The sequence below is a fragment of the Trachymyrmex septentrionalis genome, unplaced genomic scaffold (genome assembly GCF_001594115.1).
Source record: "Trachymyrmex septentrionalis isolate Tsep2-gDNA-1 unplaced genomic scaffold, Tsep1.0 scaffold19, whole genome shotgun sequence".
Classification (NCBI taxonomy): Eukaryota; Metazoa; Arthropoda; class Insecta; order Hymenoptera; family Formicidae; genus Trachymyrmex; species Trachymyrmex septentrionalis.
In genome coordinates this window covers 5,051,060-5,068,248 of record NW_017305071.1, presented here as the reverse complement: position 1 = coordinate 5,068,248, position 17,189 = coordinate 5,051,060, and the positions used below count along the sequence as shown (strand labels likewise).

At 37.2% G+C, this 17,189-nt stretch overlaps 2 protein-coding genes across 4 annotated transcripts in view; one reads left to right on the top strand and one right to left on the bottom strand.

The window, feature by feature from the left end:
* LOC108746929 (nucleosome-remodeling factor subunit NURF301) overlaps window positions 1-12,222 on the bottom strand; it is a 12,451-nt gene extending 229 nt beyond the window's left edge. The window contains exons 1-16 of the mRNA XM_018484048.1: window positions 9,806-12,222; window positions 8,941-9,223; window positions 8,477-8,685; window positions 7,996-8,352; window positions 6,673-7,830; window positions 6,329-6,519; window positions 4,672-6,148; window positions 4,385-4,520; window positions 3,429-3,745; window positions 3,160-3,297; window positions 2,971-3,078; window positions 2,611-2,813; window positions 2,123-2,365; window positions 1,595-1,808; window positions 1,129-1,437; window positions 137-323 (exon numbers count right to left, since the gene is read on the bottom strand). Of these exons, the coding sequence (XP_018339550.1) occupies window positions 137-323; window positions 1,129-1,437; window positions 1,595-1,808; window positions 2,123-2,365; window positions 2,611-2,813; window positions 2,971-3,078; window positions 3,160-3,297; window positions 3,429-3,745; window positions 4,385-4,520; window positions 4,672-6,148; window positions 6,329-6,519; window positions 6,673-7,830; window positions 7,996-8,352; window positions 8,477-8,685; window positions 8,941-9,223; window positions 9,806-10,880 (6,605 nt within the window). The 5' untranslated portion in view covers window positions 10,881-12,222. The remainder of the gene's footprint in view (window positions 1-136; window positions 324-1,128; window positions 1,438-1,594; window positions 1,809-2,122; window positions 2,366-2,610; window positions 2,814-2,970; window positions 3,079-3,159; window positions 3,298-3,428; window positions 3,746-4,384; window positions 4,521-4,671; window positions 6,149-6,328; window positions 6,520-6,672; window positions 7,831-7,995; window positions 8,353-8,476; window positions 8,686-8,940; window positions 9,224-9,805) is intronic.
* A 911-nt stretch (window positions 12,223-13,133) lies between these two features.
* On the top strand, window positions 13,134-16,329 carry LOC108746784 (aminoacyl tRNA synthase complex-interacting multifunctional protein 2-like). 3 transcript variants are annotated; one of them, XM_018483741.1, is made up of 4 exons: window positions 13,134-13,604; window positions 15,220-15,390; window positions 15,547-15,757; window positions 15,950-16,329. In XM_018483741.1, exons 1-4 carry the CDS (start codon window positions 13,431-13,433, stop codon window positions 16,300-16,302), a joined length of 909 nt encoding a protein of 302 aa, XP_018339243.1. In that variant the 5' UTR covers window positions 13,134-13,430; the 3' UTR covers window positions 16,303-16,329. The 3 variants fall into 3 exon arrangements, with proteins under 3 accessions (XP_018339243.1, XP_018339242.1, XP_018339244.1); XM_018483740.1 differs by having other exon boundaries at window positions 13,134-13,622; XM_018483742.1 differs by lacking the exon at window positions 13,134-13,604 and adding an exon at window positions 13,667-14,337.
* Window positions 16,330-17,189: the final 860 nt, after the last annotated feature.

Here is a 17,189-nt window from a genome sequence, read left to right as displayed (position 1 = left end):
TATATATATATATAAAATAAATAATGTAAAATATTCGTAATTATTTTGTCATAATTATATAAGAACATTTACTTTTAAGAATATTTATTATCATTGCATATTTTCTGAAAATAACAAAGAATTAAAAGTATATGTACCATTGGTAGATGATGGAGAAATTGACTGTTGTTGTTTTGGAGTGGCAGATATAGGAGTATTTGCTGATGAAACTTGTATAGTCGGTGATTGTTGTTGCTGATTGTTGTTGGATGATTGGGCTGGTTGAACAGCTAAGTAAATCTTCGTTGGTCCTAAAACGCCTTGTTTGCCAGTCGCTGCGTGTGCTGAAATCGATTTAAAGTTTATAATTTAACTAATGTTGACCAGATGTTTTATACAAGAGAATGATTGTAGCCAATTATTTTATAAACCAACATTTTAAACAAAATTTTATTTATAATGTACACAAGATCAGAAAAAGATGATAAAAAATAATAAACACAATTATAAATTCTATCGTAAAAATTTCAATTTTAAGCTCTAATTTTATGATGACTTATAAACCGACTATAAATATAATTAATTAGTCAATAACGTTCAGAAAATAAAAAACAAATTAGTACGTTTTCAGTCAAAAATGTTGATGTCATGCACAAGCTTATCAATAAATTATATTTTTAACCTTCTAAGGATGACATCTTGTCAAAAAAAAAAATTCACCGCATTTGCTTCAAAATGACTTACAAGCGAAGAATTATCGATATTTATGTATCGATATATATCGATATATATATATATGTATACACATACACACACAGTGGTATATAGCTTTTCTGGGCTACGTTCGAAAACACTAGCCCAATGCTTTTGAATATCATTTTATCTTTGTTGTTCATTGAATGTCAAACAAGAATAAAATAATACTCGGAGACATATGGATGTTGTTTTTGAATGCATCCCTGGCAGATAGAATCACTTCAGTGCTTTTTTAATGCTATGTATATTTCTATCTTTAGTTCTTAAGTTTGTAAGTACTAATTTGTACAGATTTCAAATTTATCCCAAATTTATCCTAAATTTAATTTTAAAATAAACATTGCAAATTTGTAACATTTGCCCATAAAGGTTTAAAGATCCTTAAAAACAAACCTTTCAGAAGTTGCTGTTTAACTTGTTGTTGCACCATATTTAATTGCTGTGGTGTAAAATCCGAGCCCGTTAAACCCTGCAGCACAATTCGTGGACCCTCAGCTGTACTGATAACTTGCGCCGTCACACATTTGATTATTGTACCGGGTGGTTGCCCAACCAGTAAAGAAGCCTCAAGACTCCCTGGAATTGGAGTCGTGGCGGAACTCTGAGTTGTCGTTGTTGACATCGTGGATGTTGCGGTAGTCGTCGTCGGACTCGTATTTGTAGATGATTGTGCAACTGTTGAAGTTGGCGTGGTTTGTAAAGCTAAAAGCATAAATTTATTCTCAGTATATAAAATTTTCGAGATATATGAAAGAGATCTTGCTAAGCGCACTTTCTTGAAATGCAAGTTCTTCGATGAGAATTTTCAGTTAATCTTTTTTTTAAAAAAGTGCAGATAATTAATTAGAATAACACTAACCTTGTTGTTTATTCGTGGTGACAGTACCTTTCACGATAAATCCACCATTAGGAGAGTTCACGTGCACAATCTGATTGGATGCGTTACGTATCACAACTTGATTGCCAATCGTAGTCAAGTGAGCCTTGCCTGTCGCCAATTGTTGAACCAAATTTGCGTTTGTGGCGACCATTATAGGATTCCCACTTATCACTTGTCCACCAGAAGATATTACCTACAATATTTTTATTTTATATAAGTATAAATTTATGTAAGTATAAAAATTATATGTATATACATATTTTTTGTAATTAATTCTAAGTCTAAAACTTTGCAATTTTATTTTTTCTATATATCTCTCTCAATTAAGTCTTTTTAATATTTTTTAAGGTAATTTTTAAAAATTAAATTTTAAAAATTAAATAAATCTACTGAATTTAGATATATTATATTTAGTATTTTGCCAAATTTTCAGCAATTTTTGTTAGGTCTATATACATTCAAAAATCATTTCATGATTCGATTCAAGTTAATTGAAAGAGTAATTACCTGCGCGGTTTGTCCTGTGTTAGTGACTACGATAGCATTCTTCGTTCCTTGAGCTGTTGAGACGGGTGCCAGAGTCATGGTCGCGGATTTTACTCGTTGAACAGTTTGTACACAATAATTTGACTGAGGCGTTTGCGCTTGTTGCGGTGAGCTCGCTGTTGTCTTTGCATTCGGACTGGTTTTAATCACAGACGTACTCTCAGTCGCCGCCACTTTAGTACTAACGGCAGTCACAGTCTTCGTCTAAAATATATCAATTATAATAAATAAAAATTGTCACATAAACATTCACACTTGTAGGCTCGTATTGACCCTGATGTAATTTGTTATATATAGTGTTCTATAAACAAACTTATTATTTCCTTTATTTTCGAATCCTACATCATATTGATTTCTATTACATCGATTAATTATATAGCTTTTTTTTGTACATCACTCTTTCACGATCAGAAGATTGTTTTCAAAAAATGTGTTTTTGAATAAATTACTTGTGAAGTTGTAGATGTTGTTGAATTCGTTTGAGCACTTTGTGCAATTGTGGTGCCCACAGTTTGGCTTACATTCACCACGTGCAGCTTTCCATCCGGCATTTGAACCAACTGCTGGCCAGGCAACAAGCCACGCACTTGCAACTTCCCGTCTGGTCCTCTGAGAATTTGCACTCTCTGTGGCACAGGTGAGACATTAGTGCCTAAAAGAATACGATTAAGATAATTAAGAAAAAACCTTCTAGAAAGGCAATTTATATTTTGCAATTTATATTTATAATTTAATATTTCAGAAACAAGAAAAAGATTTTCATTGTTATAATTAATATTACTTTAAATTTAAATAACAAATAGACTTACTTGTTGGCGTTATCCTAATCACAGATTGCTGATTTAGCCCTGGAGTTGGCGGCGTTTTCGGTAAAATACTAGTAGGACCGGATACAACCTTAGTAGTTCCATCAGCAGCTAAAATAAAGCAATAGGATAGTTCATACAAAGTCAATCTCAAATAATCTCTTTGCTCAAATGTAAGAATAAATAACTTACATTTCGTCATATAAATCCGCCTTGTACCGATGAACGTTTTATTTTGTGTAGGAGTTGTTAGAAGAGAAGTCAACTGCGACTTGTTGCTGTTCGGGTTTGCCGGAATCGGGACTTTTGTAACTAATTTAACGGTACCATCTAAAAGTAATGTAATCCCTTTTAATATAATTCCAGTTTACCTTAATTTCAACAAGAATAAATATCGTTTTAAGTATATTCATCTTCTTATAGATTTATCATATATAATATTATATATATAGTCAGCTTACCGGAAGAAGAATTGGTTGTAACTTTAACAATGTGAGAGGTAGCAGGCGACGAATTTCCGGATTGGTTTTTAACAGTCATCTCATGCAAAGCACGCTTTTGTTGATGAGCCGCCCGTTGCATGCGCAATTGCTGTTCCATCTTTTCTTTAATTTCTTCTGGTGTTGCTTTGCCGCTCACAAGCTGATCGCCAGTTAGACCAGCTGTGCCACTGGTGGTGGTAACAGTAGTGACGGTTTTATTTCCACTACTGACGATCACGGACTGTGGTGCACCTGAGCGACTCCTAGTAATAATCTGCGCATTAGCCTTCTCTAACCTGGAGACAGGACAGACACACCAAGCAAAGGGTTAGTTCCCAATGGAAGAAAGCAAGCGGTTAAAGGTTGAAGGTTCAGCCTTTGGTTGAAGGTTAGATCCATACTAGGATATCATTGGCATGAATTACAAAAGAGTAAACAGCGACATGTTTCACACGATATCGCAATTTGTTCGAAACGAAAGAGATACACATGAAATATGCATTTTAATTTCCCAAGATTTGTGATAATTTTAGAAAAATATTTGTACAAAAAAATTATACAGAAAACATAAACAATATATTAAGCAAAAACATTAAGTAAAAAACTTGTCACAAATAATAAATTTTTATAATTTTTAAATTTAATACATTTTAACAAACTCTTTTAAGTGTAATGTATAAATTCATATTATTACATGTCAAAATTATATTCCAATAAAAATATTTTGATTTTTAAGAATAGTATAAAAATCATTAACGTGTAACGTTCCTTAATTAACTCTTGAGTAAGCTCGATGAAAACGATCAGTAGCACAGCAATTGTAAAGATAAAAAGAATATTTCAGAAAGAATTTGACAAACAACATTAGACATACAAAATAACATGCAATATTTCAATAAAAGACACATATTGCATTAATCATTCTTGATCTTTACCTGTCACCATATTGTTTGATCTCCCATAATTCTAATTTATCTTCATCGACCCATTCCTCAGTAACTTGTGGTTTGGTGCTTTGTGGAGATTCAGGACGCTTTCTTTTTCTCAGTCCACTCCTTATAGACGTTACCTCTACAAAAGTATTATACATAAGATGAATATGATTTTAAAAAAAGTTATGTTACTACTTTTTCGCGTAACATATAACTATAATAAACTGTCAATTCAATAATAAGTTTCATATAATTGAGACTTTAATAATACAGTTATCGTCCATACATACCTCTGACTTGCTTTGGAAGTTCGAGCGGTATGACGACTTTCCTACGTAGATATTGAGCCCTGTCGAGGAACTGCCCAACATGTCGATGCTTCAATATCTCCAGAGACATGATCTCCGTATCGGTGGTGATCTGATTTTTACCGTCGGTGGACAACGGCTTGGCTGCCATGTCGTCCCATCTGAGACAAGCCCAGAGTATTCTCAACTGAATCGCAGCAGCGGCTAGCGACTTCAAACCAACCGTTCTGTACAACCAGCAAGTCTTGAATAAGGGTCTGGGACAAGGATATGGCCACACTGACATATTTGCCTTGGCTTGATGATGGAATCCTTGCACGGGTGTTTTACCACCGACGCGGGATAATTTCCTCAATTCGTGCCGAGGAAGTACTAATATACTGCGTTGTTTATTCTTCGTGCAGAAAGTCGAGCAGAGTGGATATTTGACTGGTGTGCGTTTTTTCTTACGATCAGCTGTCGTGTTCACCACTTTTTTCAGATATAGCTTACCCTCTGTTGATGTTGCCGTGTATATTCGCTCGGTACCGTCAGCATGCAATTCTTTGACAAACGTACTTCGCTGCACTGTCCTTCCTCTACGATTCACGATTATCACTGTTTTTGCACCATTCTTATTTGTTGTTGTAGTCATAGTTTCTGACGAGACGGTCGTCGAATTACGATTAACGGCGGAATGCTCCTGCGTTATGCCATCCGTATTTTTCACAGTCTGCTGAGTTGTCGTAATCGTTGTGGTGGTAGTAACGACGTTACTTGTTGTGACGGTAGTCACGTTAGAATTCTTCATATGCTCATTGTCGAGCTTCATCTTCTTTGGAGAAGAAACGTCATCCTTTGTGTTCATCTTCACTGTTTCGTCGTTGCAGTTAGTTGCCATCGCCGATTCCCGTTTGATCGCATCTTTTGATTCATCAGGAGAAACTTCTGTTTTCGCGGAAGTCACTGTAGGCGAGGTCTGTAGCGAGGATAAAGAAGAGGACTGATTGTTGTTCAGAGCGTTTGCCTTGCGTAGTAGAACGATCAGATCGCGCTTCAGTCGCGCCTTTCGCATGCACAAAGGCGAATAACAGGTGTCGATGATATTTGGAGTGATGGCCTGCGTGGTATTAACTTGCACGGCATTATTTTTGGCGTTATTCATGTTACAATAGCGTGAGTAACAGCTACTGTTCTTGCAGAGTTTCAAGACAGTTGAATATTGCAAGCGCACTTGTTGGATGCGCTTGGTAATCGTCGCCAGCATTTCTTTCGAAGACGGAGAGAGAGTTGTTACTGTCGTTTTATTCATTTGTTGCTTACCGGCAGGCGTCAACGAAAGACCTTGCTGAGGACCATCTCCGCCAGCACCAACGGTACTATCTGTATCATTTTCTTCGTGATTTTCCGTATCGATCTCCGAGCAATCGCCATCTCCGCCTTTCTGATTTGGTGTCTGACTTACTTCTTTCGCCTTTGCCTGCAAAAATATCGAATTTAAAAAAATGATGGAGATATTTTAAAGTAATAATACAGAAAATATAACATTAACATTTTTTACACTATCTTATTCTTTACACTATCACTTCTATCAGAATGATATAGATTATCTCCTAATTTGTGAATTATATTATATATATTATTTTATAAAGATACTCACAGATTGCAATAATTTTCTTTCTTCCAAAAACTTCAAATGTGTTCTGCGCGCCAGGAAATCATCAATTTTCGTCTTTTTTGCAACTTTTGGATATTGCAATCTTCCAGAAGTGGTTAGTGCCTTGTTGATGTTTATCTCTTCGAACTCAGTAATCGGAGTAAAAACTTTTTCGATTTTCATGCCAGCTAAAACTGAAAAGAAAGATTTTCTGTTTAGTGTATTTCTTACCAATAAAATGCAAGTCTATTTTAGAAATAGTCTTTAAAGTACTAAATTGTATTAATAAAATTGTTGAAAAATATTTTTATTGTATTAAATTCAAATTTATTAAATTTGCTACACACTTGATAAATTCATCTTTGTTTCTTGTTTGACCGAGGTTTCCAGTTTCACCGGGGAAGAATTAACACCGTTCGTCTTGCTGTCAATTGTAGGCTCCTTTTTTACATTTTCCATATCACATTCCTGTTTTATTGTATCATTTTCTACTCCTTCCTCTTTGATTTCTTGTTTCACAATACCATTCTCTATCTTACTCGGACAATATTCTTTGATGAGGAATTCATAAGTAGATGGGTCGAGCGCAAGAATTTTCAGGCCACTCTGATCCTTCACCTGTACCATAATTTTTTGTGGACCGGCTCGTAAGCCCGTCTTTGTCATGTCTGAGACTCGGTGACGGCGTCTGGACGACACCCAGAGCCAACCACCCTGGCCGTGCACCCGGTATTCTTCACCCTTCTGCTTCCATACCTGATGCTTTAAGCCGAGTGTGTACTTGACGAAATTAAAGAGCCGATTACGCTCCTCCTCGTCCTCTTTTTCTTTCTTTTCCTTTTTGTCTTGACGCTTTTTCTCCTCGCGTTCGAGCGCAGTCACCCGTTGCAATTTCACATGGCCGAGTTGATCATGCCACACACTCGCAAATACGACAGACTTAATGCATGCTTGCAAGACGATGAGAGTGCGCGCAAAATCTCGTGGATTCACGCACGATCCCACCGCCGTAGTCCATGGTTTACGTAGTAGTGGCCAATTGATGTGCATAAACGACGCCTGAATATTGCTTTCGAGCTGTAGGATCGTTTGACGTAGAGTACTGACTAACAGAGCACGAGTACCCGTCAAACTACCCACCCATTTGAACTCTGATGCTTGCGTAAGCGAGAACTTGTGCGACAAATGACGTTTCTTATCGCGCTCCTCGTTTCTCTGAGTCTTATTTAGCGCGATAGGATTGGTGCTGTACTGATTGACATACGACTTAAAGTTATTGTCCATGCCCAATTTGAATAAGTGTGTGCCAGACGCGATTTGATGTGCCTTTTGACGCGTTACCCTGATATTTCCATCGTTTTCGGAATCTTTTAGACCCTTGTCTAACTTCTCTTGCTCTTCCTTCGACAACGGTGCCATGCTTCGTCTTTTTATGTCATCCATGTTAAAGGTTCGCGGTTGCAACGAACCAGTCTTCGATCTCGTCACGATAGTATGCTTTTTGCCTGAAAGAAAAGATTATAACATATACGAATAAAATGAATCAAAGTCTATAAAAAAATTTAAATGTTCTATAAAAACCAAATCTATTCTCCAGATACTTTTTTAATGTGGAGAAATCAACAAAATTCACATATTACAATATTACAGAATTGTATTATAAAACTTACCGTCTTTTCCTATTTTTTCCTCTCCTTCTAATGTGTCCTCGTCAATGTCTTCAGATGATGACGTAGAGGTACTAGTTTTCGTTGTTTTGTCCGTATTCGTCGTGTTTGACGCCTCGGCATCGACCTCAACAGTTTCGCCGATCACCTCAGGTATTTGTGTAGCTGGAGTCGACTCGTCACTGGAGATTTTTGTTTCACCCTGTTCCGTCATTACAGTAGTACGTTCATCAGGAGCATCTGTACTCTCGTGCATTTTGCGTATCATTTCCTCAGCTTCCTGCCTTTGTTTTTCCTTTCTCTCTTCCTCTTCTTTCTCCTGTTTCTCTTGTCGTTCTTTTTGTATCTTTTGTATAAGATCTAAAAAAATATTTCCAGAGATAATTATTTTTGAAAATATTGTTCAATACATATAAAATTTGATATTTAATGTTAATTAAAAGAAATTTAAGAAATAATGTTAATTAAGGAAAATTGATCTTACTGTTTTCTGTTTCTATATAGGATTTCTTATTTCCTTTAAACTGATTAGTAATAGTGTCTGTAAGCTCCATTTGTCGGACTATTTCTTCTTTGTAATCTGATAATTCACGATAAAGCGCTACTTCCATTTCATTTTGATCTAATGCAAGCATTAGCTCCTCTAATTGTAAAGGTGTACTATAATACCACACTTCACCGTCTTCGCTCTCACTAAAAAAAAAAGGATCACAATAAAAATTTTAAATTATATGCGTACGCATATAAAAATAGAGGCATGTCTTTTGCTTGGCTTCTTTATTCAGATTTATAATTTCTTATTGAAAACATCTCGTAAAATTCTATAAATATTTCTTTTGCAAAATAAAGACATAATTTAAAATATTTTAAATATAAATACAAAAGATAATTAATTAAAATTTTACAAAATCTTAATTAGACATGCAGGTACATTAAAATGTGTCTTACACAAAAACTCTTCTTGTAAGAAACCAATATTTTCTGCCATGTCTGTCAAATCCTAAATGCTCTTGTCTACATAACGATCCGTTCTTTTCAACGTCAGGAATACAATCCGCGACACCAATCACTTTATGAGCTTTACATGTACTACATTGCCAATCCTCAGTAGGAACATCAACCAAAGGTGGTTCTACACATTCTAAATGAAATACAGCTGGACAAGTCTCACAACACAACAGATCTCCTAGTCGATGGCATACTCTGCAGTGATCATCATAATGCATAGTTCCTGGAAAATGTATAGATCTTGTCCATTCCATTCTCTCTCTTTCTCTCTCTTGATAAATCTTAAGCATTTTGTCATTACGTTTTATAAAAATAGAAGGAATTAACTTAAACAATCAATTAATTTCAAAATATCAATAATTTTGCAAACAAAAAATACATTTTAAATCATAAAATTTTAGATGAAAAAATTATATTATAAAGTGTAACATAATTTTTGTTACAAAAATAGTATTTGTGTAACAAATATATTCTTAAAAAATGTAATACAAAATAATTTTTATAAAATAAAAAAATTTGATTGTATAAATAACAATTTATCAATTAAAATATTCAAATAATATCAAGCTTAATAAATTTTATCTTAATAAACATGTATTTTAAATATAAAGCATCAACTTTGTTTAGTTTTGCATCTTTTTTTGATTAAAAATATCTGTTATTGTACAAGTAACTAATACATCAGCAGGGACATAGTAAATTTTTTCCTTGCCGATTTTGGATATAATCATGCTGTTTTAAGTATGTATATACAAAAAGCTATGGAAATAAATGTTATGCATATATAAAATGTATTTTATTATACCTTCATGCAATAAATCCTCTCTCACGGGATTTGTTATTAAGAATTGATCTGTTAAAAATTGTAGGACCTTGATTCTATCCTCGATGGCAGTAAAAGGATATTCAGTAGTGGTTAATGTCTGTAAAATGTTCTGATCAAAACCCTTATCGCTCTCCACATATGAACGTAGCACCTCTGGCCATGTCATGGAGTCCACAAAGTACAAGCTAACGTTCACAGAATCCTTTTGATCCAATGGACCAAAATGCGTCTGCTGTGAGTCTTCCTCTCGCAACAGTGCCTTGATCAGCATAATATGAATCTCCGCCAGCAAGTTAGTTTGATCTTCGCACATAAGAGCGGCGCAAAAGTCTTCAAATCTAAAGGAGGAGAGACGTACCAACGTGCGAAAGTGCCTGAGTACTTCGTAGATGGAGAGCGATGGCATGACCAGTTCTTTAGGGACCAATAGATCATCCGAGGACTTGGGTAACACTAACGGTGGCAGTTCTCTATTCTGCAGCCACAACGGCTCTGGACTAGGTGGCCGCTGTTGAGCGAGCAAAGTTTTTCTGGGTGTGCCACTAGTTGTACTGTAACTGGACAGTGAAAAATCGCTATCACTCGAGGGATCGGGTTCATCTATGCTCTCAGAAGATTCCATATCGGTTGGCAACGGGTCTTCCTCCGGTTCACTCTTCTCACTGGACTCATCGCCAAAATCAGAGCCATAATGGTATTCAGAATCATGATAATCGACATTGGGATTGTAACCACGACGCTGATAGACACCACCTGTGGATCCGGCATGGCCACCCTTGCGGGAGTGTCGGTCACGACCACTACGTGACTTACGCTGATTCCTTGTGCTGCGCTTGCTGCTTTCCTCGCTCTCGACCGATGGTGACGTCGGACGCGATGCCGTTGGTGTGCTCGGCTGTGAGCCCGGCGTCTCGGTGCCACCACCAAGTGCACCGGCTGTCCTGTTCTGTAGATACTTGGGTTTCTTCATCAGATGATACTGAAACTTCTTCGGACGTTCCATCACCACGGACTTGGGCGGGCGCCCCCGCCTCTTCGAGCCCCTGCCCGTCATTATTGTCGTACGTCGCCGTGGTACCTTCAATGATCGTCGTCGTCGTTGTCGTCCTCGCGCCGGCACTGGTGCCGTCAACCTCGTTTTTCAGAATACGATTTTCCACGCAGAGGAGGGACTGTCGATGAGGGCCTACCTGTCCTGTTCAGCCGTTCCCTCTTACCGCACACTTCGCTCACTACCTCTCTTCGTCTCTCTTACCACTCCTCTCCTCTCCTCTCCCGATCTTGCCTCCTCACTCAGCACGTGGCGCGCGTGCTCGCACGCTTGTAAACAAACACAAGTGACATCGCCGCGGAAAGGAGCTGGTTCCATCCATGATGCCCGATGCACTCTGATCTTTGCGCCATTTCCCACGGCCGACGGTCGGTTCGGCGCGGTCACGTGACCAAACACAATCGGCGCGACGCGATGCGCCCGCGGAGTGCACGTCACCGCACGTCGCACTCCCGTTCGCGGTGCCGTTCCTCGTTCGGCGCCGCCGTGCGTAACGTTGAAAAAAAGCACTCGCCAAATTCGAGATAGCGAGATCGACGACGCGAATTACGCCAGAAGGGGGTCTCTAGCTGCGCCGCTGGTTAGCGGTGGTGGTGGTAATGTCGGTGGCGGCAGCGGGCGAATGGAGTCGTCGTCGTCGTTGAATGGCGAAGCGGCACGAGAGAGCGGCGCTGCGATTGGCTCATCGCTCTGCCGCCATGTCGACCGTTTGGCGACCAGCTACGATGAAAAAGATGACCGGGCGACCGTTGTTCTACGTACCGCTCGATCACGATGCCTCTAGGAACCTTCGGGACGTCCTCGATTATCCGGACGACAAACGTCGTGGATCGCGCCACGTCGGATCACGTAAATTTCTTCGATTCAGCCGAGACGCCCGCGAGCTCCAATCGTTTCCACCGTATCTTCCTGTCCGCTGGCCCCTGTCAGATCGACGTACAAGATAGATGGCGGCACAAGCGTGTTCGAAAGAAAAAAACGTAATTCTAACCGCAATCTCACGAGCACGGAGCAACGCGGACTCGCGTAGAACGCGTGCACGATGAGAGAATTGTCGATGATGAATGAACGATGCTGATTACAATGAAATAGGCGACACAATCCGTTTCTTCGTACGTTTTAATCGTGATATTTCTTGGAGTACACGAGTCCAGGATGGTCACGATCGTGCGAGAATTCGTTGATAGAGGACACTACCGATGACGCGACGCCGCCATTTTGTATATGTTTCTCGATCGATAACCTCTCGCGGTCTCGCTGTCGGGTTTCAGCAAAATTTGTCCTCATGAATCGCGCGATGTCGATCTCGATTACACGAAATCGCAAGATTTTTTTGTTTCTTTCCTTTTACTCTATTCACGAAGCCGTTCGCGCGAATTGCAAACTTTCTGATTACTCCTATCGTGCCATCTACAGAGATTCAAGTCTTCGTGAGATTTCAACCTTCTCGCGCGAGTCTCGATTCGATGGATAAGGAAATTTCGAAGAAATGTAAGCGAGAAAAACGAAAATTCTCGCCAGAAAATTTGATCAGAGATAATAAGGAAATCGAAGACTTGCTCTTTTTAACTAAACTTTGTACGATATCAATCTTTCCTCTTTTTCTCTTCATATTGGAGAGAAAGAGAGAAAAGATGAATTATGCAAAAAGTTCAACTCGAAAGTTTGTCGCTTAAATCTAAAGGCTAAATGTAGTCTTTGCTTTCATTTCGTGCTTATTTCCCCTCTTTGTGACAACTCTATCGACAATTGTATACCTCTTCATTTATTTTTGTCCTGGCTCTCTGAAATTCGTCTACATTTTATCTTTAATTATCTCAGAAATAAAATGAAGAAACTGGATATGCCGTTTCTACCAATAGTTTAATCTCGATTCAGCTAAATTTTCACCTTTTCCTAGTTCTAAGAATTAGAAGAAGATGAGTAAATTAAATATTGATAGAGGTATAAAAGGCAAAAAGTAAACAAGAGATAAAGTGATTTAGCAAGAAACAGAAAGCAAAGGCACATGATTAGCCTCTTTTTGACATTTTCCTTTTCATAAACATAATACTCTTTCTTGGCATTCCATGAATAAAAAGGAGACACTTGTCACCTTGTGTCAGTTTATGTGATGATTGCATCATCCATTAATTAAAAGATTCATAAATGTGAAATGGTATGCGTTCTTTTGTCTTTTTTTTATATCTGACCGAATCGATTTCTGATGACAGAAACGAGACCGGTTAACAACTTTTAAGAAGAAAAGGAAAAAGAAATAGACTTGTGCCATCAAATGAACAGCATCTTAGCATCCAGAGATTGAGAAAAGGATTATCGCCGGACAATGAGATTGAGGTTACCGATGGAGAACCGTTGCTCGCGCGCCATCTCTCAGCGCGCAGCGCAACCACGACGCCATGGAGGAAACGTGGTCGTGCGTGGCGCGAGAGTGCGCGAGTACGAGCGAACGAGAGAACCTGAGAACGGGGCATGGAACAATTAGATTTTTCAACTTGACGTGTGTGAGTCGTTTTCGGTTGCAGCCACGCGACGATAGCAACGACGTCGAGGATGTACCCGGTGCAACCGTTGGTCGTCCTACCCGCGAAGTTTCCGCACTCGAGTTCCATGTACAAAATGCGAAATATTCACGAAGACACGATCGACACTCGACCCTGTCGCCACGATGCCGCCAACACCACCGCCACCGAAGCCAAGATGCCCGACGACGCCGTTGTCTCGCAGGTTATCCGCCTTCTGCAGGTTGCAGTTTCGTTTCCGTTTGACCGGAACCCGCGGTTGATATACCGCCCGTGGCCGCGCGCGTGTCCGCGGCAACTCGCGAACGCGCGAGCTGTCGATCGCGGTTGTCCGAACGAGCGAGACATGATGATTTCCCGAAAATTTCCGCGGGCACACTGATCCGTAATCGATCAGGAGAGCGGAGCAGCGACGTGCTGCGGTTCTCTTTCTCTTTCCCTCTCGTCACCTCGAGAGGCTTGATCGATGTGTCCCTCCCCCCCTGGGATCCTTTTTTTTCGCGTGATTCTCGGGGGGAAATGTCGGCGGTCTCTCGTGGAAGTTGCTTCGTGAAACAGAAAAGAAGACATACCTATTGAAATCATTGAAATATGGCATGAACGCGCGAAAGAAGCGCGGGCGGTATTCCGCGGCGGTGTGAACTATTTAACTTCCACGCGCAGAAGAGGGAGACGCGCAATTCCGATTGTCGTTAACTGTAGAAAAAGTGCGAAGATCGGATAAGAGCAAACAAAAGTTTCGTTGCACCGTTACAAACAAGGGTTAATTCATCGTTGTTATTAACGGTCATCAATTGATACCATTACATTGAGCTTTAACTGGACGATCGGAGGGAATGTTAGAATTTATTGTCTTTAAAGTATTCCACACGTAATATATTTGTTTGCTGGGTTTTATGTTGGCTATGGTGTTTATCTGTCAAAAATTTCAGTATATGGTAAATTGAATGTAAGATAACTTGGCATGTGTAGCTATTATACTTGTAATTAAACCTGTTCTTTTTAATTGATCTGGATTTATCTTTTTTTTCCTGTTCAGAAGAAAAGAGTAAAAATAAACTGTGTAAAAGGTTCAGCTAAAAAATACTGTGTTCGATGAGATCGTTGAAAGTTTTGATCTTTGTTCATATATGTATCTAGATTTAGTAGTTAGGAAGGATATTTTATATTGTATTATTATGTCTGCGTTGGCAATAGGATAATTATCAATTTTATATAAAACTAGATTTATTTCTTTTATTTTTTAATATCTACTTATTATATTGACATTTTGATCTAGCATGCCTATGTCAAACAAAAGAAAAAACAAATCTTGCTTGGAATTTATAAAGTCACACATTGATGTATGTATGTATAAATTTATAGTATGTATAAATACATATTAGAACAATATGTATGTTTTATTTATACAGCAGAGTACATTTTGACTTTTTATTAATATTGTTTTGTAACGTTCTAAAATTTCCAGTAGATTTTGTATTCGTATTTATATTCGTATCGTTAGGTGCAAGTATCATGGCATAGATATCATACATAAACTTTGACTCGACATATATTAGCATTCACGCCGTTGTTTTCCTACCTTAATTTAAAAAAAAAAAAAGACAACAGATATGAACATCAATACACTCCCTTAATTAAAAATCTTGAACATTGTTATGATACATTTCTTAAGTTCATTGTAGTTAAGTTCATGTAGTTTCTTTTTTTAGCATTTATGTATATGGCAAATGTTTGATTTAAATATGTTGAATAAATGTTTTTATACAGAATATAAAGTAATGTATAAACAGAGTAACAATTAATATTTTTATTTTTAGGCACCTTTACCAGAATATGGATTATTAGAAGCTAGACAAGAGAAAATTCTTAACCAATTGGCGGAACTCAAAAAGCAAGTCTCTACATTATGCCATTTCTTGAAACAGTCTAATCAAATGGAAGTGAAACAATCTAATCAAACAGAAGTGAAAGATTCTGTAAAAGTCCAGGTTAATAATTAATGCATTAACTATAATTGCTCGCTAAATGTTAGATTTAATTAGTAATTATGATTAATGCATCAATCGCTACCATTTATAATAAAATTACATTTTTATTGTTGCATAATAAGAAGGCTCAAATTAGGGACAGTTGTACATTTACAGAAACCAGTTATCGGCCACGTAGTACTGAATGTCAATCCAAGAAAACCGCCATATTCAATACTGGCTCTGCAGAAACTTTGGAAAGACATCCAGTTTAATGTGACATTGCATACTCATTCTACTATGAAAGATGAAATATCTATTATTTTTCCTAAGCGGATTCTTCCTTCTACAAAAGCTGCACAATTTATAACATTAATATGGAAAGATGGTAAGATACAATCTTTGTCTTTAAAAAAGACCTCTTTTCTTATAATTATTTATTCCGTTAATTGAGGATGCAATGAATTTTGGAAAAAAATCAGACTTTTTATCACTTTTTCATCGTCCACCGTCCTTATATTAGAATACACTTTTCTCTAACGATTTATTTAAATATCTTATATTTGATTGTACTCCTTAGTTCCGGACATGGAGACAATTGTAAATACGTATTCCTGTCCCATAAGAGGTGAAGTTAATTTTCTTAGATTAATGAGCAGATTGATAGAATCGCACAATTACGAGAGCACGTGCTCGCAACCACAAACATTGGACTTTGCGCTTGACTTCACCAATTTTTTACACAGTCAGAAATGTATAAAAGATGGATTGATTACATTAGCCAATGAATTTGAGAAATGGTCTTGCAAGGGTGGATTCAATATTGTAGATATTGCAGTGTGGTCTCTAATTAAACAATTTCATGAAACAGATTTACCACCAGTTCTTCACGAGTGGTATGTACAATGCGACAGTTTTTTTACTGACAATTAATAATTACGACAAATAAATTATTTCCCTTTTATAAAAACTTTGATATGTTAATAAATGGATATGAATATATTGTTTTTCATTCATAAAATTGTGCGTTATTGATTTATATTTTACATATCCATGTCCATCTGATACAAGAACTCCTTCGTCGAAAATATATAATTTATAAAAATTAGTTATACAAATATTGACTTTTACAAATACGTAGTAATTCCAAATTGGTAAATAAATCAGCTTGTTATAGAAAAATTTTTCCAAAATGTCATAAATTTTTATTAAAAGATTAACAGATTTTTTTTTCTCAATGTCGTATACAATTGACATTATAGCTGATTTTTATATTTTTTCTTATGTCCATTACAAATACGCATGTGGAAGTATATAAATAAAATTAAAATTTGCACTAAGCGTTCACTGGCAGTGTCGCGGAACCGTCGAAGTGTTTCTGTAGAATCATTTTCCCGAAAGAAGAAAATGTTTTCGCTGCATCTCACGACGTGTTCGTAGAATTTGCTTTAAAAAAAATATAATTATCTAAAATAAAATTATATCTAAATACTTATATCATTTTTTTACGAATGAATAAAACACGAAGCGATAATAGTCTTACTAAGTAATTATTAATTAGATTAGGCTTCTCTTTCTTCTGTTTTTTAAATTTCATTATTCGCAGTTATAATAAATTTGACATATTATCGTCGTAGTTCCGTTCGATACCCCGACTTTGGACGTTAATAAAACGAGAATGTTTAAGAAGATATGAATACTGTATCTCAATTATGATATATTTATGTACAATAAAAGCTCCATATATTTACATATTTCCTATTCGCGGGCCTAAGATATTTTATTTTTTATAATAACGAAGATAAAAAGGATAACGTTTT